General features: G+C 36.7%; 1 protein-coding gene across 5 annotated transcripts in view; it reads right to left on the reverse strand.

The window, feature by feature from the left end:
- RAPGEF6 (Rap guanine nucleotide exchange factor 6) overlaps nt 1-21,417 on the reverse strand; it is a 201,739-nt gene that overhangs the window by 70,971 nt on the left and 109,351 nt on the right. For all 5 annotated transcript variants that reach the window (XM_077768585.1, XM_077768584.1, XM_077768583.1 and 2 more), the window contains 6 exons: nt 15,947-16,124; nt 12,846-12,982; nt 10,566-10,724; nt 9,836-9,988; nt 5,067-5,231; nt 1,785-1,892 (listed from right to left, as the gene is read on the reverse strand). In XM_077768585.1, coding sequence (XP_077624711.1) covers nt 1,785-1,892; nt 5,067-5,231; nt 9,836-9,988; nt 10,566-10,724; nt 12,846-12,982; nt 15,947-16,124 — 900 coding nt within the window. The remainder of the gene's footprint in view (nt 1-1,784; nt 1,893-5,066; nt 5,232-9,835; nt 9,989-10,565; nt 10,725-12,845; nt 12,983-15,946; nt 16,125-21,417) is intronic.

The following is a 21,417-nucleotide window of genomic DNA, read 5'->3' on the forward strand; positions in this document are numbered from 1 at the left end:
TCAAAATCACCTAAAATCAGAGTTAGAAGGTTAAGAGATTTCAAAATGACATCCCACTTAGAAAGGGAAGACAAAAAATTATTTCTCATGGCCTGAACCTTCCTACTCTATTACTATCTTGCTTATCTCCTGGCTGTTTTATCAACCCAGAATCTTGACAAACCTTCATTTAAAACTGCAGGACTTGAACCACACTTCTGAATAATGCCTAACAGTCAGACACATTCAAGTCTCTACCTCTTCCAGGTACATTCCTGTATTATTTTAGGTCTTTTTTAAACTTGACAATATTCTAACTTCTAGGTTTTAATACCAACTGAATATTCAACTATCCTCCAATAGCATAGAATGTGTATATCTCTTGTCCATAAAAAGGAGCTCACGTTTTTTCAAGGCAGGGGCCAAATCTTACAACTGTTCTGATCCTATGCAATGTTTTGGAGTAGAAGGTAGAATTTAATAAATGCCTGATGACTGAATGATTACCAAAAAAGAAGTCCCACAATTGTAAGGCAATTTCCATTTTTCATTAGCCCATGAATACCTACATAGTCAGCAATGGAAAACCCAAATGATGGTGGTGAGCTCCTGTGGCCTCTTAATCAAGCTCCCCAGCTTCTGATCATTCTTTCCATTCTGCACAGAGCGAGTGCTGCTGGGAATGGACAACAATCTGCTACACTGTCCCTTCGTTAAACTCCATCCACTTACACTCTGAGTAAAATCAATGGTTTTTGGGCATTTGCTATTTGACAAGATTTCTTTTCAGATGGTTACATTCATTACAGCTCGTTATAATCCTGTAACAATCCCCATAAACTCGGGACTACTATACATAGAATAAGACAACTGAGGCATAAAAAGGTTAGGTAACTTGTCCAAGTTCACATATCTAACACGTGGTATAGTTTGAATGCTATTTCAGGCAATCTAACTCCTGAGCTGCATTATTATTTTACTTCCTAAAATCTCAGGGTGCTAGGAGTAGACAATTCAGTTCCAGTTTATAGTTTTATATTTGACAAAGAGAGTAAACAAATTATAAATAGCCACTGTCAAAGTTAAGAGGACCTTGAGAGGATTTTCTTAGGTGTTGTATATTTAGAACAAGTGAAATCACATGCAGAAGGGAAACTTAGAAATTCTAATGTAGATCTGACATGTAAAGTAGGACTTAAAGGCTGCAAAGAGTTCAAACAGCAAGAGCAGTAGCAAAGAATTCAAGTTTGAGAGAATTAGTAAAGAATATGAAATAATCTGGTTGGCTAAAATCAAGGGTACACAGAAAAAAGACTGAAGATGCAGTAGGTGAAGGACCTGAATATACAGAAGAGGAATTACTTTGATACAAAGTACATTAGTTTATTTACAAGGAGAGAAATATTCATCTTATTTGTGGCTTAAAAACAGTCAATGGCCATAAAAAATTGCTAGAACAAAGAAATGCAGTACTATAACTAAAATGAGCTATTATAACACATTAGGCATAATAAAATGAGGGCCTCAACGCAGAGTGAAAAAGAAATGGCTGAGAGAGAAGGGCTCTAGGAAACAGGCATATGCAAGTGACCCAGGTGACTGTATCAACTGAATGGACATCTTGCCAGGGAATTCAAGGCAGAGAAAGAGGGGACCCAAGTATACACTAGAGTTCATAAGCCTGGCTGGCTGGAAATAGCAATATCATTAGCCTTTAAATGAACATGAAAAGTGTTCTGAATTGCTGTTATTTGAGGAAGAGGGAAATCCCTAAACTGTAAAGAAGATAAATTCTTGAGTCTTACTGTATCTTCCAGATTTTTTTCAAATTCCTCCAGAAATCGAGTCATAGCAGGATCACCTTCAAAATCATTAAAATGATTATTTACCCATAATAACACAATCCGTGTTACCTGTGGAAAGGTGAAGGAGACAGCATAGTTATGAGAGGCATTCTTTCTGCAGAATTATAATACAAAACCATGTCCAAAACTGAAGGGGAACTGAGATTTATGGCTAACCCTTTTGCCCCCTATCCTGCACATAAAGGGTTCGTTCTAATAGACAGGCATGGTTTGGTCTGAGTTTTTGCTTCCTTGGGTGCACAAGCAACAAAGAGAGCCAAGACTGACAATGAAAAAATACAAGCCTGTTTGCTAAGATATAAGAAGTAAATATAATGTACACCTCACACAGTATCCTAAAATGCAAGCTTCTAAAGGGCAGGCAATCTTATCCAAAGTCTTTACATAGCCAAGAACGTGTTTAATTAAAATTATAACAAGCCACATCTGAAAGCTACTTTGTTAGGAATACTATGAGTCTTCAAAACTGTAAAATGATTTCCTTACTTTGCACCACAGATTATCAGAAAGGTTAATGAAGTTGAACTGAATAATGTACCTGACAATGGAAATAATTTAAGTCATCTATTTTTTTAAACTCTGGTAGGATATACACAAAAGCTACTATTTAAACCACTTTAAGGTATACAACTCTGTGGCATTCAGTATATTTACAATGGTGTGCAACTATCTCCATTACCTCATTCCAAGACATTTTTATCCCCCATAAAGGAGTCAGTCACCTCACATTCTTCGCTCTCTCTTCCATGCTGAATATTTCATACAAACTGTCACCTTTTGTGTCTGGCTTCTTTCACTCAGAATTAGATTTTCAAGATTCATCCATGTTGCATCACGTACTACATTCCCTTTTATGGCTGAATTAATACTTCATTATGGCTATACCGTATTTTGTTTAACCATCATTAATAGACATTTGGGTTGTTTCTACCTTTCGGCTATAGTAAATAGTGCTATGAACAGTGGTACAGAAATTTTTGTTAGCACTCCTACTTTCAGTTCTTCTGGATAAATACTAAGAGTAAATGCCAGGCTATACGCTAATTCTATGTTTCACTTTTTGAAGAAATTCCAAACTGTTTTCCAGAGGAGCTATAACATTTTATATTACTACCAACAAAGTATGAGAATTTCATCTTCTCCAGTCACATCCTTGGCAATGCTTGTTACTTGCTTTACTTTTTGAAAAGCCATCCTAGTGGGTGTGAAGCAGGATCTGTGGTTTTTCAAGGCTTTTTCTTTTTAATGTTTATTTTTTAGAGAGACAGAGAGAGAGAGAGCGCGCGCACACACGCAAAAGGGCAGAGAGAGGAGAGAATCTCAAGCAGGCTCTTCACTGGAAATGCAGAGCCCAACACACAGGGCTCAAACCCACAAAATGAGAGATCATGACCTAAGCTGAAACTGAGTTGGACACCTAACTGACTAAGCCACCTAGGCACCCCCTCACTGTGGTTTTAATTTGCATTTCCCTGTAACAAACAATGTTGAACTTTTTTTTTTTTTTAAGATTTTAGTTTTTTATGTAATCTCTACCCCTAACATGGGGCTTGAACTCCTGAACCCAAGATCAAGACTTGCATGCTTCATGAACTGAGCCAGCCAGGTGCTCCTTAAACATCTTTTTCACGTGTTTGCTAGCCATTTATATACCTGCTTTGGAAAATTCTCTATTCAAGCTCTTTATCATTTTCTTTTTTAATTTTATTTTTACATTTATTTCTTTTTGAGAGACAGACAGAGGCAAAACACAAGTGGGGGAGAGGCAGAGAGAGAATGAGACATAGAATCTGAAGCAGGCTCAAGGCTCTGAGCTGTCAGAAGAGAGCCTGATGTGGGGCTCGAACTTAGGAACCGTGAGATCATGACCTGAGCTGAAGTCAGACGCTTAAACAACTGAGCCACCCAGGGACCCCATAGCCTTTTGTCTACTTCTAACTTCTGTTGTATTTTTGTTGTTGGACTATAAGGGTTCTTTACACATTTTGGATACTAGACTCTTATCAGATAGAAGATTTGCAAATATATTCTCCCAGTCCATGTTTTTCCTTTTAATTTACTGTTTTATTTTTGATGAAATTCAATTTATGTTTTTTCCTTTATTGTTTGTACTCTGAACACCATGTCTAAGAAACCACTGCCAAATTCAAGGTCATGATTCTTTTTTAAGTTTTAAAAGAAAAACGTTTGTGTAAAAATAGCACATAATTGCAAAAGATTTAAACAATACATAAAAATACAAAACAGTTTAATACAGTCAACGACTTTGTTTCTTAAGAGTTTTATAGTGTTAGCTCTTGTATTTATTGGTCACTAATCTATTCTGAGTTAATTTTGTATATGATGTAAGGTAAAAGTCCAATTTCATTCTTTTGCATGTAAATATCTAGTCGCCCTCACTTATATTTTAGCCTGGCTTTATTCCTTCAGCAACTGAAGTACCTACTTATATATAACTCCAAAGGGTGTTGGGGCAGGGGTAGGTGGGCAAGCCCATAGTTCTGAACACTTTAGTTTCCCAAACAACAGAATCTCACAGTGTAGCCACATCTAATTATTTCCTTTAAAATATAACTCAGAAAGATACACCAATTATGGCCCTTGTTTTATTTTTTTTTTAAATAACTAACTTCGTATCAATTTGCTGAGGTGTTGCTAGTCTTTCCATTAAATGTACACACTCCACGAAATAAAGTAAGATAATCTATTTACAATAGCAAACAGTGTTTAATGAAAAAAAAAATTCTCAAAGGTAAATTTAAAATACGTCACTGCAGGGATATATTAAGGACAAAGACAAACTGTTTTAAAATGATAAAAGTCTAAACCCCCCACATCAACATATTGCTATTCTGGACTTACAATCAATCTAAGGTCATCTGAAAATAATTTACTTGGTGAATAGTCTTTCTAAACTTTCTAAACTTTCTAATCACCTTTTTAGTGTTTTATTGATCTTCATAAACAAACATTTTGATAGAGTTCAAAAACACTCTCAGGCAGCTATCATGTTTTCTAAGTTTACAGCTATCACAGCCTATTTTAATTTTTAACTTTTAAGGCTTATTTCCACTTTTAACATGCTGTTTTGTTACAAAACTAAGTAGGGGTTAAGTTTTTTAGGTGAAGTAAATCTTGTTATCAAAATAAACATCAACTGTTTTACAAATAAAATTTAAAGGTTAAAATCACTTTCTCGCCCTTCTTATTTATAAAACCAACCTTATCCCTTAAGTTGTCAATTTTAAACCATTCCAACAGTTTGATCCCAACATCCAAAGGACTTTCAAGAAATGTCCTGTAAGTTAGCAGGAAATCTTCTATGTAAGTTGGGTCCACAATGGAATGCTCTTCTATTAAATGCATGATGAGACGCTCAGGTGTTGCCTAAAAATCCAAGGACAGAAAAGATTATAAAATAACTATCTCAGGAAACAAAGAACTCTACTGAGTACTCCCCTTTGCAGTCACTCTATAAGACAAGTTCTAAAGTAGAGTTTCACCCTTAAAACACTTAATTCTGGGAGAAGGTAGTCTTTATAGGTTGTAATCCACCAGCACCCAGAGGCTGTAAGGCACAGGAATAAAATATCCAAAAGCATTTACTCAGTTGTAGCTGTTTTTCCTGGCATTTTATCATAGCAGGGCTTCTGAATTTTAGTGATTTACCCCTGGTGTGGCCTGGGGTAAAAAATGGCATTACCAGTTGTAGAAAAATGGCATTACTGGTAGAAATGGGGAGATGACTGTCTTAAGGAACCAGAGGGAAGAAGTGTGAATTAAACTTGAATTAAATAAAAAAAAAAAGGCAGTTCTCCTCTAAACTTAATTATTCTCAAATCTCTTCTGCCCCAGGATACAGAAACAATACACTAATTAAAGACAGTGTGTTTCACTCTTTTAACTTCCTAGAAAAGAGGTTTCTTCTTCAATGGTTTCTCCGTACTAGATCACCATCTTGACAGGAAACAGAAGGTCTATATATAGTTTTCACATTAATTCAGAGTTTTAACCACTTGCCTGTCTTCAAGTTTATAAAAAGGAATGTAAACATTTATCTACTGCTCTGCTTTGAGCTTTTGAATCAATGTTAAAATTTATTACCTTTAGCAGCCTTTTCCTAAGTGTATACACAGAACAAATACAGAAATAAACCAGATGTTAAACCAAATATAAAAAACAAATTACCTCCAATTTCAATCTGTTGCATTTATCCAAACAATTTCATTGGTCAGAATAACTGTATGGTAAACATACTTTCATACTAATCATGTTATCTATGAATTTATTGAAAAAACAAAAGCATGTAAATCACTTCTTTAGAACAAAGTCAAACTAAGAGACTTCAAATAACCTATTTAAGGGACAAGGCAACCACAGGTCATTCCTATTCTTCTACCCTTCACAAAACTTAATCTAAGTCAAAGAGTACTAAATTGGGCTTATCATTCACAAGCCAATGTTGATTTGAAATCTTTATTTTTTCTTAAAATTTATTTTCTTTATTTTGAGAGACAGTGCCTGACTGTGCACTCGAGGGGGAGGGGCAGAGAGAGAGAGAGAAAGAGAGAGGAGAGAGAGGAGAGAGAGAGAGAGAGAGAGAAAGAGAGAGGAGAGAGAAAGAAAGGCAGAGAGAGCATCCCAAGCAGGCTCCATGATGTCAGTACAGAGCCTGCCATGGGGCTGGAACTCATGAACCGTAAGATCAAGACTAGAGCCGAAATCAAGAATCAGATGCTTAACCGAATGAGCCATGCAGGCACCCCTCTATTTGAAGCCTTTAAATCTGGAAGAACTGACCAACATGATAAAGAAAGACCATTATTCTGACTGGCTAAACACTGGGGCAGGATACCTGTTGAGACTAAGTCATATATTCAGAACCGTATTTAAAGGTGAGCCCCACAGTCATGCAGAGGCATGTCACCCAAGTGCTCACTAGTATCCAACAAGGTGGGATTCTGGGAGACATGGTGAGCAGAGGTGGCAGGCCAAGGAGATGACTGGCACAGTTATACTGGCAGGGCAGGGACTGGTTATGACAAGCAAGTAAATAGAAACAACATAACAAGAGCCACTGATTGGAGAAAGTATTTACAAATGTAATAAGGGAAAGGATATGCAAAACTGTGGTATGAGAACTGGGAGTACTGTTAGGAACTTATAATTACCACAAAGAGATAGATGGAGACATATACAGAGTTACAGATGTGAATGCAATATAGTAATACATACAGAGATTTCCTAGCTCTGTCTGATCAGAGCCTCTAGAATCAATGACACCTAAGTAGTTAACGAAGAGAGTAAGCGCCCAGATCTTGGATTTAAAAAGAAAAGAAAAAAAGATTTTTAAGTAATCTCTATACCCAATGTGGGCTGAACTCACAACCCTGAGATCAACAGCCACATGCTCCAATGACTGAGCCAGACAGGTACCCACAGATCTCGGCTTTTAAATGCTATTCTCAGGGTGCCTGAGTGGCTCGGCCGGTTAAGTATCTGACTCTTGATCTAAGCTCATGTCATGATCTTGCAATTCATGGGATGGAGCCCTGTGTCAGGCTCTGCATTGACAGCATGAAATTTGCTGCTTGGGATTCTCTCTCTCCCTCTGCTGCTCCCGGATTTGCATTCCTTCTCTCAAAATAAACAAACTTTAAAAAAAAAAAAAAAGCTGTTCTCCACTAGTAGGATCTAGAGCTCTCTGGAGAAATGGTTGATTCCAAAGCTGGAAAAAGAAAAGCACAAGATGAGCCTGGAGCATCATGTTTTGCAGATAATAAAAAAGCTGTTAAAAACCAATGGGGACATGTCAAAAGAGTACAGAATCAGCCTTATGAAGGTCTCACCAAATCTAGGACAACAGACAAATCGATGGATCAACAATGCTAAGAGAGTACAACACACAAATCCATGGCAGTATAAATGAATTAATGGGGAGGGTGGTGAGAATGTTCATCCTTACGGAAAAGGACAATAAATCTAAGAAAAAAAGGAAATGGAAGATCACCATTTTATTTACTAAAATTTTTTTAATGTTTATTTATTTGTTTATTTAATGTTTATTTACTTTTGAGAGAGAGAGAGAGAGTCAGAGCACAAGCTGGGGAGAGGTACAGAGAGAGGAAGACACAGAATCCGAAGCAGGCTCCAGGCTCTGAGCTGTCAGCACAGAGCCAGACGTGGGGCTCAAATTCATGAGCTGTGAGACATCATAACCTGAGCCAAAGTTGGACACTTAACAGACTGAGCTACCCTGACGTCCCTAAGACCACCATTTTAGGCATGATTCAATGCAAGACTGATAAACAGAGGTTTGTATGACATACTGACACAATTGCAGAAAATCTCTCGTCTAAACACTTATCAATTACAAAGGATAAAAGACTTCACTGTTAAGAAACTTGGCAGACAGGACATCAACATGACCAGATGATTAAGGTAAACTTCACCAATGGTGGGACCGGTTGACATTACATGCTCCCAGACAAGATACACAGAGAAAAATACATTATTTCTGTGGGATTCCTGCCAGAAAAGCATGACTCGAGTCTGGTCATGAGAAAACACTGCAAAGATCCACACTGAGGGTGACAATAAAGAATAAAAGGTCTGTATTCTTTAAACTGATGAGACTATGAATAGGGAAAGACTGTTCCTGGAGTAGAAAGAAGTGACATGACAACTAAATGCAACTGTGTTCCTGGATAAGATCCTGCATGACAAAGGAAAGAGAGCCATTGTTGGGATAATTGGTGAAATTCTAAACAGGGTAAAAATCTAAACAAGCTGAATGGGTGTACTTTATCAATTTTCATTTCTCAACTTGAAGGTTCTATGATGTTTATCTAGGAGAGTATTCTTGTTTTTAAGGAAATATACAATGGGATATTCAGAGTGAGGAAGCATCACATTTGCAGACTGCTCTCAAATGGTTCCGAGAAAGACTAGTGATAATGGAGAAAATGCAGTCAAATGCCAAGAGCTGGGGAATCTGAGAGAGGGAGCTCTCTATACTGTCCTTGCAACTATTCTCTAAGTTTGTAATTACTTAAAAATAAAGAATTAAAAAACATGAGCCCCCATAAAAAGATAGCCTATGGCAATCCACCCATATGTTCATCTTTTCTACAATAGAAAGCTTAGATTTATCAGTTTAGGAAAAGAAAAAGTAATATAGAATAGCCTGACTCCCAGGGAAAAAATGGACCTGACATCAGTCCTTGACATTAATAAATAAGCTCAAACATTTGTAATGAACAACAACACATTTACTAATTTTGCAACTAGGACTAGCTTGGAAAGAGAAATGGTTATACATTTTATTTCCTCTTTCAACTATAATTTCTCTATTTTACATGTGGAGGTCATCAAACAGACAGGATAAAGAAGGGATTGGGGGGGCAGGCAAGGGGCAAATGGGCGAAGCGTAGGAGAGAAACAGAACCAGAGAAAACAGTATGGGGATCAACATTCAGACTCTACAATGTACTAATAAGGCATCTGATTTATTTCATTTAGTCCCAATAAAGGCCTGTCATATCATTCCTGTTTTCACATAAGAAAAATGAGTGTCAGAGAAGATAACGTCTATTTTAAAGCCATAAATATCTAGTAAGCACTCTGCACCTTCATCTACTATGCTTTATACCTTTGAGTAGTCCTTTCATTTTCTGTTTTGTTTCTAATCACTGCTGTCTTTAGTGAAATTAACTCCCCTTATCAACTGATCATAAAATAAATTTGAAAACCTTTAACTGGTATACTGTAAAATAATATCCTAGCCATACTGATATTAAATGGCAATGTCACTCTTCGTTATTAAAATGTGTAAAAACCAATGCAGAAAAAAGCAAAAGAACCAACACATTTGCTTAAATTAGATTCTAATGTTAATGAATTTGCACTACTAAAATAGTGGTTGAAAGCCTTTTAAGCAAAATGAAAGCTTTATTCTGTCAGTGACTAAAATAATAAATAAAAACACCCACCTTGATTACAATGTGTCCTTTCCTGGTTCCACTCCGATCTAGTTCACGATGTTCATGCACCATAACAATTTCTCCCTCTTCCTCAACTTTATGGGTATTTTTCTCCACATGATTTAAAATTCTCCAATAATCCTGCTGGGCTATGCAGACAAACTGTCCAAGAATAACATGGGGACAGTTAATGAACCTGTAGTACATAAATATATCACTATGCACCAAGGCAGAGCACAAAGGTAAGAAATCGAGTGGCATTAATTCTTTTTTATTCAGTCCCTTTCTTGATAAAAATCAAGGTGAAATAATTCATGTAAAAGGAGACCAAAGAAGTCCAATCCATCTGAATTCTGCTCTAAAAGGAGAAGTGGACATCTACTCTCAAAACTGACACTAGGCAAAGAAAACATGAAGCAGGAATAAGTTGGAAACAAACAACTCAGAAGTTCCTATTTCTTTCTTTTATTTAAAAAAGAAAAAACAAAAAGGACTAAGCTGGCTAAAGCCAGAGAAAAATTTAACAAACCAACATTTGGAATGTTCTCTTCTAAAAATTTATGCTTTATTCAAATCCACAAATATTTGAGTCACACATAAAATTTAGTTTCCTTTATTAACTGTGAGCTCTTGACAACTCCCAATTCTCAAGTCAAGCTATTTTATTTTGAGGAATTAAAAACAGGCTCAGCCATTTTAAATGAACAAACAAGAGTTACAAGACCAAACATAAACTTACCTGACAATCATCTACTTTAGTCCTAACAACTCCATGCATGTACTGCTTATCCAGAGTGGGAGTAATTCCAAAACTATTTCCCATAAAGAGATTTTCAACTTTTCCATCTGGATGAGTGATTTCTACAGTGCCGTTTAAAATAACATACCATGAGTCAAGCTAGAGAGAAAAAGACAGGTTTTAAGAATTTTTTAAAAATACAGTTACATGTTAATTTTGAAAAATAAGCAACATATAGAATTTATATAATTTACAAAAGAAAAAATAGAGGTTTGATTACATATTACTGTATACTGTGTCAAAAAACACTCTATGCCCGTCTACACAAACTAATAAAGCTTATTTTACTCCTTCTTCTTTTAGTCACCAAATGACATCAGGGGACTTTCATAACTGACTAAACACTCAGAGAAAAATTATGTAATGGTTAAAACCACAAATCTTGAAATCTGAATCCAGACCATGCCACTAACTGGGTGAGTGATGATGGGCAAGTTATATAATCTCTCAGAATTCCAGTTTCTTTATTTCCAAAATGGGCTTAACAACAGACCTTTTAGGGCCTTTCGGTTAATTAACTGAGTTTATGCATACTAAGGGCTTAACACAGTGCCTGGCACATAGCAAGCACTCAAAAGAAAAAAAAAAGGTAGCTGATAATAATACAGAAAATGATTTTTAAGGCATAAATGACAAAACATTCAAAATTTCTCCTAATGTTAAGAAAATGCTACCTTTGTTTATACAGCAGCACACAATGCTCCTAGAAGACAACTCAATATGTTGTTGTCAAAGACCACTTTTCTCCTTTAGTACAGCTCTTACGTGCCTTAATTTTTAACTTTTAATCACCTTGTAAAGATGATTCATGGGAAATCTGGATTATTAGTTCTCAAGGACAATCAATAGCAATAAGAATATTTTTTTAAAAGTGTGTTTTGGTTATTTCAAATATAAACTTCACTCCCCATGGAATTTATGGATAACATAAATTACTTGAGGACAGGGAATGTGTCAAGTTTTTCCACCACTACACTTCCCGTGTCTAGAACAGTACCCAGCACAAAATAGGCATACACCAAATTTTTGCTGACCAACTGTGGGAAATTAAGAGAATACAAAAACTAGTGGATAAGAAGAGTTCTTTAAAACTCCACTGTTTACAAAGTTGTTCTTAAAAGATTAGTTTCTCTCCTATGTTTTCATTACTTTATAGGGTTGAAATACTTATATTCTTGTCTTTTAAAAAAATTTAATACTATATTCATGTGTTCATGAAAGGTTTTTTTCATGAGTATATTCTCTGAGCCTGATGTTTAGAATATGGGGAGAAAGCATGCAAATGAAGCAAGAGATAAAGTCTCTGCCTTCAAAGAGCTTCTATCCAAATTTTTAAATAACCTGAATATCTAATAATATTAGACTCTGTGTGAGTATAATAATTACTTATGCACTGCTTATTAAAGGATTATAATGACTATTTTAGTCATTTCCAATTTTTACTATTAGAAATATGCTGCAATCAACATCGTTTGGCATAACTCTGAGGTTTACCTTATGTATTGAACAAAGATACAATGAGTGAAATAGGATAGAAACTTTAAGGCCCATGTTAAAAATTTCTAAATGATTTTCCAGAAATACTGTTTATATTCCTATTAGCAGTATATGACAATTTTCATCAATTTATAGGTGGTCAGCGTTAATTTTTATCAGTTTGATAAGAAAAACAGTGAAGTGATTCCTAGCAGCAGTAATGCCTTTCAATTCCTCTGCATCCATCCTCCACCCACCCACAGCTGCCAGCCAAGCATTTCTTAACAAAGAACTGCGACCACATAAATGCCTCCACTGACCACAGCCCACCAAGGAGGCACAGTTATCAATACATTTCCTCACTTTTTAAAAAAAGTATAACACAGAAAATGGATACAGGAGTAAATACTCAATAAATATGTTAAATAATGGTATACAAATAGAATGATTAAAAAAATTTTTAAGTCTTCCAACTTAATTTGAGAAGAACAAATTTGGTTCAATAAATGTTCATCTATTCTATGCTAGGTATATCCATCGTTGGGAAATAAAAACTAAGACAAAGTAAAGCAAAAATGAAAATAAAAACTTGTATCTTCACAAATTAGAACTAACCCGAACTCAACATTCATGTAAAAAGTTGTGTACATTTCGAAAGTCAGGATTTACCAAAGTTTAAGGAAATTAAATCATCCTAAAAATTAGCTCCCCATACTGAATAATATGTAACATTTGCTAGCCTACCTCTTGCCCATCTTCAAGAATAACCGCTCCAGCCTGCTCTACCACTTCAAAAATCATCACAGAGCAGAGTTCTCTCCTTACAGACATGGTCATGTTCGCAAAAGCAGGCAGCTGGTGCATAAACTCCAGTAACTGTTCTATAAAAACACAGAAATTTTGGTATAGAGACCATTAAAGACTACACTTTACATATCCAATAAAATCTAGAACTGAATACTCAAGTTTCTAATCAACTTAAGAATTTATGCTGCCAACACAGAGGAACTAAGGTACAGATGACTGCTGGCTAAAAAAAGAATCAATGATTTGTGTAATAGATATATTCAAAATCACACAAAAATACAGGCAAACTGGAAGATAACCAGGATTCACAACCTCACATAAAAACACACAGATTCAAATGGGGTAATTTTCCTAGCCTGAGATGTCACACCATGGTAGTTAAGTTAGTGATGTCCTTCAGTCTAATAGGTCGGTGAAAACGTCTTTTGTCTAGTTCTTATTGGGCTAGAGTTAGACAAATGTTACTAATAAATGTCAACAAGTAATTAAGTAGTTAAGGATAACAAATGTGAATTCTAGTTCCATGCTGTCAAATGAACTTCAAGATAACTCTCTTTTATAATCAACAAATGCTTATGAGTGTCTGCCTTAGGCCAACATTCCCTGGTAGAGATACAAGAGTAATAAAGATAAATATGAGGGAGAAAAAATATACAAGCAGTCAGCTAAGTGATGAAATAGAACTATAAAGTGCTATCTGCCCAGATTACTGAGGTTAATTATATTTCAATTTTTTAAAAACTGTGCAAATAGCATAGTATACAATGCTTTATCATTAAAAATGCACTTCTGGTTTCTGTCCAATGTTCGTAACACAAGTCTGAACTGCAAGCTAATTAACTATATTAGGTCATTAGAATGGCAAGGAATATTCAAATGTACTGATCTTTACTCACAAAGATTATGATTATTTAGTAGCAGCATCTTCTGATTTGAATTACAGTAATAATGACTATTCTAGAAGGGAAGAAAGTTGATCTTTAATCAAATCATAACAATATATAATGACACTAAGTGAGTCTAGGAGAGGATGGTTTCAATCCATCAACCTCTGGGAATGGGCCCATTATGCTTCGGCCCACTGTAGCACTCTGTTTGCACTAAAATAACACCAAGTAATCTCTGCTCTTAAAGGTAACATTAGGGGCGCCTGGGTGGCTTAGTCGGTTAAGCGTCCGGCTTTCGCTTAGGTCATGATCTCGCGGTTTGTGGGTTCGAGCCCCACGTCGGGCTCTGTGCTGCCTGCCAGCTCAGAGCCTGGAGCCTGTTTCAGTTTCTGTGTCTCCCTCTCTCTCTGACCGTCCCCTGCTCACACTGTCTCTCTCTTTCAGAAATAAATAAAACACTAAAAATTTTTTTAAAAACCATATTCAGACCATCCTTGTTTGTCAAGCCTCTAAGACAGTTCTTAGATCTGGGCAATATTAGGGGCCAGATTATTCTTTGTATAATATCAAGGATACACCCCTTATATATTGAAATGTAATGAGAGTCTGTGATCCTTAAAAATTCACAATCTAGTTGTTGTTTCTTGCAACAAGTTTACTGACAGCAAACAGGTGTCCTGAAATCCACCACTAAATCTAAGCCAAAATGGGAAAGGAAAAGACTTACATCAATATCATCATTATCGGACATGTAGATTTGGGCAGGTGTATCACTACCGGATATCTCATCGACAAACGTGATGGTATCCACAAAAGAACCATCGAAAAATTGGCAAAGGAGGCTGCTGAGATGGGAAAGAACTCCTTCAACTATGCCTGGGTCCTGGATAAACTGGAAGCTGAACGTGAGTGAGGTATCGCCATTGAAAACAGCAAGTATTAGGGGCGCCTGGGTGGCTCAGTCGGTTAAGGATCCGACTTCAGCTCAGGTCATGATCTCACAGCCAGCTCAGAGCCTGGAGCCTGTTTCAGATTCTGTGTCTCTCTCTTTCTCTGACCCTCCACTGCTCACGCTGTCTCTATCTCGCTCAAAAATAAATAAAACATTAAAAAAAAAGGTAACCTTAGCATCTTTAGTATTATTCAATCTTCCAAAGTAATGAGTTCTTTAAGAAATTACAAAAGGGAAAATTCATAAACTTTTATCCACAAATTACATATAAACATATTTTTTCAAGCTAGAAGTAAAAACATGACTTTGATAACATTTGAAATTTTTTTAAAAAGCTACACATCAGACACTGATGTACTGTATTTTAAATATCTAATGTACATGAAGGAGGAAATTACTTTAATGCAGTCAAGCTTTTATCAACTGGAGCAGTCATAATGTGAGGGCTATATGGCTGTGACATCTATCAACCCAATAATCACCAGAATTGATTCAGATGATCTGACTGACTAGGTGGGTGTCCCCTTCCTCCCTGACTGCTCCATGGGCATACCTCTGTAAGGTGTGTGCTCAGAGGAAGGATCAACTTTCTAGATAGGGGATGACTGCCTGTTCTTTTGTCAAGGGTATACCGAAAGCTGTACTCTCTTGATGAAAACTCCAAACAAGTCAAGGTGGGGCAGCCAGCCTTGAAGACAGCTCTAAATCTCTTGTTATTCACAATTGTATGCAGTCCCCTACCATACTGTATCGGGATTGCTCTGTGTGACACTCCTGAGGCCAAATCACAATGTCCCATCTGCCTTACTATTCCCCCTTGATTACCTGCTTTGGGTGAAGCCAACTGCGATGTTGTAAGAATATTTACAAGTCTATGGAGAGGCCCACCTGACAGGGAAATGAGGTACTGTACTAAAAGCCCTGTGAGTAGCCACCTTGGAAGTATATCCTCTAGCTGAGCCCAGTGAAGCCTCAGAGAACTGTAATACCTGCTGACATTCTGACAACAACTTCATGAGACACTGGGCCAGAACCACTGAGCTAGGCTGCTCCTGAATTCCTGACCCATAAAAGTCATGAGAAAATAAATGCGTGTTGTTTTAGGCCACTAAGCTCTAGGTAATTTGTTATGTAGCAAGAGGTTAACTATATATGAATTAAACTATAAACTTCTTACTGTGAACAGATGTATTTCTTACCAATGTCATCATCAGTTTTGTCTGCAGGTTCTTTCTCAAGACATTCTCGAACAAGATCTCGCCCCTGTAGGGGATCTGTTCGATCAATCTCTTCATCTTCCTCTTCTTCATCCTCAGAATCAACAGGTCCTTCTGGAAGACGTGTTAAGTCTACATCTCCTACCTCACTTTCTGTAGCCTAAAGAAAGAAATCTTGATCACTTACTCATGTTGTAAAAATTTTATGTCACAGCCTGAATGAATCAAAACTACCCCTCCTAACACAATAAACAATCAGAAAATACTATGTTCTATCAAAAACAAAATAATACTTATTTGTAAAAGGTTTCACTCTTCAAAAACACAGGCTCATTGTTACACAGTGTGACATCCAGGTGTCAAATCTGAGCCAAACAAGTATAAAACGGTCATGAGATGTAAACACTACTAAATGCATTAATAATTATTTTCCAACCAACAGGTGTTATTTCTTAAAAAAAAGTCAAACATTTCCTAAACCACGAAGTGCAGGAAACAGTTTACTAACAAACATTTCATGAGTATCTATTAGTCTATGCTGGGTGTGGTAAATAAGATATTCTTTTACCACAAAGATTCAGAGTTCAGTAAGTAGGCAACCATGTAAATTAAGAACAGAAGTGTAAAACTGAAAAGTGCTAATTTAATAGACCACTTATGAAGTACAGAACACATACAACATCCCAATACCTTTTTGTTGAATCTAACATTATGCAAAGAAGAGCTGAGATTATCTCAACCAAGGTTTAAAGTAAATTTATACTGGGTCGCCTGGGTGGCTCAGCCAGTTAAGTAACTGATTTCGGCTCACGTCATGATCTCACAGCTATGAGTTCAAGCCCCATGTCAGGCTCTGGGCTGACAGCTCAGAGCCTGGGGCCTGCTTCAGATTCTGTGTCTCCCTGTCTCTCTGTCCTTCCTCTGCTCATGCGCTCTCTCAAAAATAAACAAACAGTTAAAAAATAATAATAAAGTAAATTTATATTTACAACCTCAAGTTTGGAAATATATTTGTAAACATATTATCTCAAATATCTGTGAAGTAACTAAGAGATTTCTAAAAAACTAAATTTAAATGCCATTCAGAGAAAATAATGAAAATGTCTTATAGGAAATAAAATTATCCTGAAATGATTAGGGAATACTCCTAAATATTATACTCATTCATATTAAAAATGAAAAAGCATGAATACTGAAGCAGCTACAGAAACAATGGACTGAATGAATAGGAATTTCATAATAATAAGCATACAATAGGTATTAGTGAAGAGTATGGCACCTTTATTCAAATGTTTAAGTGTCATCACCTATACTGAACATTTACTGTTTTGTCTGCTCAGAAAAGTATCTTTCTTCTTTTAGGAACTTACTGTTCCTCTCTAACTTAACCAAAAGATTCCAATGAAGAATACTGCTCTGTCCCTGACTATGGAAGCTAAGGCAGAAAGAACACTTCTCTGGATTTTTATAACTGGAGCTAGAGGGCAGAGCATTCTTTTGTCTCTGATTACTGAATTAGAAGAATGTGATACAGAAGAGTCTACGGCTATATGGGAATACCTTTCTGTGATGGGAGAAAATGGAACCAACAGGCACAGAAAGGGGCAGGGGAATGAGGAGAAAGGACACTGAACAAGGGTAGACACAGAGAGAGAGAGACATAGATACAGAGCAACAAGGCAACATAAATAGAACATGCATGATAAAGACAGCAAGAGCACAGCAAGTGCAGTAAAGAGCACCTGTGACTGACTGCGGGGGAGGGGGGGGAGCGGGGAGCAAAGGCAAGCAAGCTACAGGGAGACACAGAACTAGACAGAGAGACAAGACAGAGGCACACACCTGCAAGCAACCAGGTTCCCTGAGGCCAAAGATGCCTCTGCTGTCTGGCTATAGAACTTCAGGGTTTACAATGGAGTTATTTCTGAATAATATATTCCTGGAACCATTAGAACTTGTAAGCAAGTTCTAATTTCTTTTAAAAAAAATAAGTAGATTTAAAATGTGTATGTGCTAAAATGACTTTCAAAAACTTTATTTACATGCAATGATTTTAATCCATGAAACTAGTGTGAAAAAATACTAAAGCAGTAATTTTCATATAAATTTATTTAATTTTTCAGAATATAGAAACTCACCCCCAGAATAGCCTTTTTCAGTTTTAAATTTTAAGAGCAATCTACCTTATAAAATTTGGGTTCTTAAACCAGTATCTTCATCCCTGTTTCAGGTTTTCATCCCGTGATCCAGACTATTTCAACACCATCTCCTCACCTTTTAGATTCTATCTGATGAAAAGATGGCTCATAGCAAAAATAAGCAAGATTCAACTCACGTGTGTGGGTAAGAGGCCAAAGTCTATTGTCATCTGTGTAAGAAGTGAAAAGACGTAACAAGAAAATTCTTTTTAAACTTTTTTTTAATGTTTACTTTTTTCTGAGAAAGAGAGACAGAGAGAGAGCAGCAGTGGGGAAGGGGCTGAGAGAGGGACATAGAATCTGAAGCAGGCTCCAGGCTCTGAGCTGTAAGTGCAGAGCCCAATGCAGGGCTCAAACTTATGAACTGTGAGATCATGATGTGAGTCAAAGTCAGGGGCTTACATGACTGACTCACCCAGGCACCCCTTAAAAAGAAAATTCTTAAGGAAGAATGGAAGTCAAGGGTACAGATTCTGAGAATGGTGCTAAAAGAACTCTTTTAGAAACCTTTTAAGGATATCCACAAAGTAAAGAACATAACCTATCTTTACAAGTATCTTCTTTAACTGTATTTTTTCCAAAGTAGAATAAAAAAGGAAGAATAATATCATTTAAGAGAGATTAAACTGATAAAATGTTGAAAGTATACCAAAAGGATAAGGCAAAATAAGAATTAAAAATAATAAAGGAAGAATAGTCAAAAACATGCTAGGAAATTAAAAAGAATTTTGTAATTTAAAAGTAAATAAAAGAAGCTACATAGTATCTACGGTCTAATTCTTCTACTAATCGAAGGCAAGTCAGGTCTTTTAAAGCAAACATACATAAAATGACCAGGACTGGAAGTCATTGCATGATATTTCTGAGGATGTAGGCTGTGGAAAGAGTTTAATTCTCTAATAACTAGGTAAGAATTTTAAATATGCATTATTCAAAATGTCCATCATGTAATAAAAATTTACAAGACAGAAGAAAAAGGAGGGAAATGTAATATATAACCAGGTGAAAAATCAATCAATATTAAGATATTTGGAATAAGAGAGATGGAGTTGGGAGACATTAACTTCCAACATTATAGATAAGTTGTAAGATATAAAATACAAATTTAAGTAGGGTGAAAATGGGAAATCTAAATTGTAACAAGAGTAAACTTGAAAAGAGGCAATAATAGGGGGTGCCTGAGTGGCTCATCGGTTCAACGTCATGATCTCACAGTTCATGGGTTCGAGACCCGCGTAAGGCTCTGTGCTGACAGCTAGCTCAGTGCCTGGAGCCTGTTTCAGATTCTGTGTCTCTGTCTCTCTCTGACCCTCCCCTGTTCTTGCTGTCTCTTTCTCTCTCTCAGAAATAAATAAAACATTAAAAATTAAAAAAGAAAAGAAAAGAAAAGAAAAGAAAAGAAAAGAAAAGAAAAGAAAAGAAAAGAAAAGAAAAGAAAAGAAAAGAAAAGAAAAGAAAGGAGGCAATAACAGATGGCTGAGTGGCTCAGTTGGTTGAGTATCTGACTTCAGCTCAGGTTGTGATCTCACTGTTCCTGTGTTTGAGCCCTGCATCAAGCCTGCTGCTGTCAGGGCAGAGCCTGCTCTGGATACTCTGTCTCCCTCTCTTTGTCCCTCCCCTGCTTGCACTATTTCTCTCTCAAAAATAAGCATTTATTTAAAAAAGCAGGGGGGTGGGGGGGGCAATAAGAACTACCCCAACCTGAAGCAAAGAAAGAAAATTTAACAGAGCCCAATAAACTAATAATATACTATCAACAGCTGTTAAAAAAAATGTAGGTCAAGAGATCAACCCAATCTGTTAACGCAGGGTACACAGAAAGTCAAAGCCCTGGCGCCTTTCAACTACTTTATCCTAGCACTTGGAATATAGCAGAACTGTAAGAAGATTATGGTAAGTTACATTTAGGGGGAACAAAGTATATTGGTAAAAGAGCTAATAGAACAAGTTTAGGGGTGCCTAGGTGACTCGGTTGGTTAAACTAGGTGACTTCTGATTTCAGCTAAGGTCATGAGCTCACCGTTCCTGAGTTCGAGCCCTGCAGGAGGGCTCTGCATGGACAATGTGGAGCCTGCTTGGGATTATCTCTCACTCCCTTGCGCTTTCTCTGTCCCTCCCCTTGCTCATGTGCACGCTCTCTTTCAAAATAAACATTAAAAAAAAAAAAAGTTCATTAATCTGTTTTTCCATTCCTGCAGTCTCTGTATGTATGTGTAAATATAATTTGGTGAGGCTGACTGTCTGAGGTGATTTTCTGATGACTTTGCCTTCCCCAAATAAACCACCAGAGGATATCCTTTTCCTGTCTGCATCTAGATAAAGAATTGAGGGGAACTACAGGTTGGAATGAAAAGTTATAAGAACTTACAAAAACCACATTTTCAAATTTATAGCCAATATGAAGCCAGAACCTTAAATTTTCAGTGCTTCTCTTTTCTGCATTCTCATTTTGAGTACTTCATTCAACCTTTTTCACGGATCACTTAGTCCTTGTTTCCTATCTCTCTGGCCAGGGTAAGAACTGGCCTTCACAGTAATGCTGTCTGGAAGAGCCCATTCCATAATCTCTACAACAGGTCAGGCAGGTCAAGTAAAGACTCTTTTGCCCTAGATAATCAAGCGTTAGTTAGTAGTGATCCTCTTCATTTTCCCTGGAAACAATATAGGTTTCTACAAGTGTAATTCAACAACAACAAAAAATCTAGGTTACTTCCTAAGTACCAACAGTGTGCTTAACTCAGCAGGGAATACACAAGTAAGAAACTCTGCCTCCACAAATTTTCCACTCATGACCCACAGAACAACTGTTATAGGGTTCCAAAATGTGAGAGACGATATGAAAATGTTAAGTGGCAGGTAGAACAGCATAACCAAAACACAAGTCTAGGAAAAAGCAAACATGTTCAGGGAATAACCTATGTATTTTCTTGTGAATCATAATCTAGAATGTTGAAGTGGGAAATTGTGGAACATACATAAAGCCAGATTTGCAGACTGTGGTTAGAAGTCAAAGGCTTAGAAAGTGAATACAAATCTGAAATGAAATGAAGAGTATAAATTAGATAATGGTGAAGCACTGAAGCTTTTAAAATACAGGAGTACGGGCACCTGGGGGGCTCAGTTGATTAAGTGTCCACCTTCGGCTCAGATCATGATCTCATAATTTGTTGACTCATGCCCTGTGTCATGCTCTGCACTGACGGTGTACAGCCTGCTTGAGATTCTCTCTCTCCCTCTCTCTCTGACCTTCCCTGA

Source organism: Crocuta crocuta, unplaced genomic scaffold (genome assembly GCF_008692635.1).
Source record: "Crocuta crocuta isolate KB4526 unplaced genomic scaffold, BGI_CrCroc_1.0 scaffold64, whole genome shotgun sequence".
In the NCBI taxonomy this organism is placed as follows: Eukaryota; Metazoa; Chordata; class Mammalia; order Carnivora; family Hyaenidae; genus Crocuta; species Crocuta crocuta.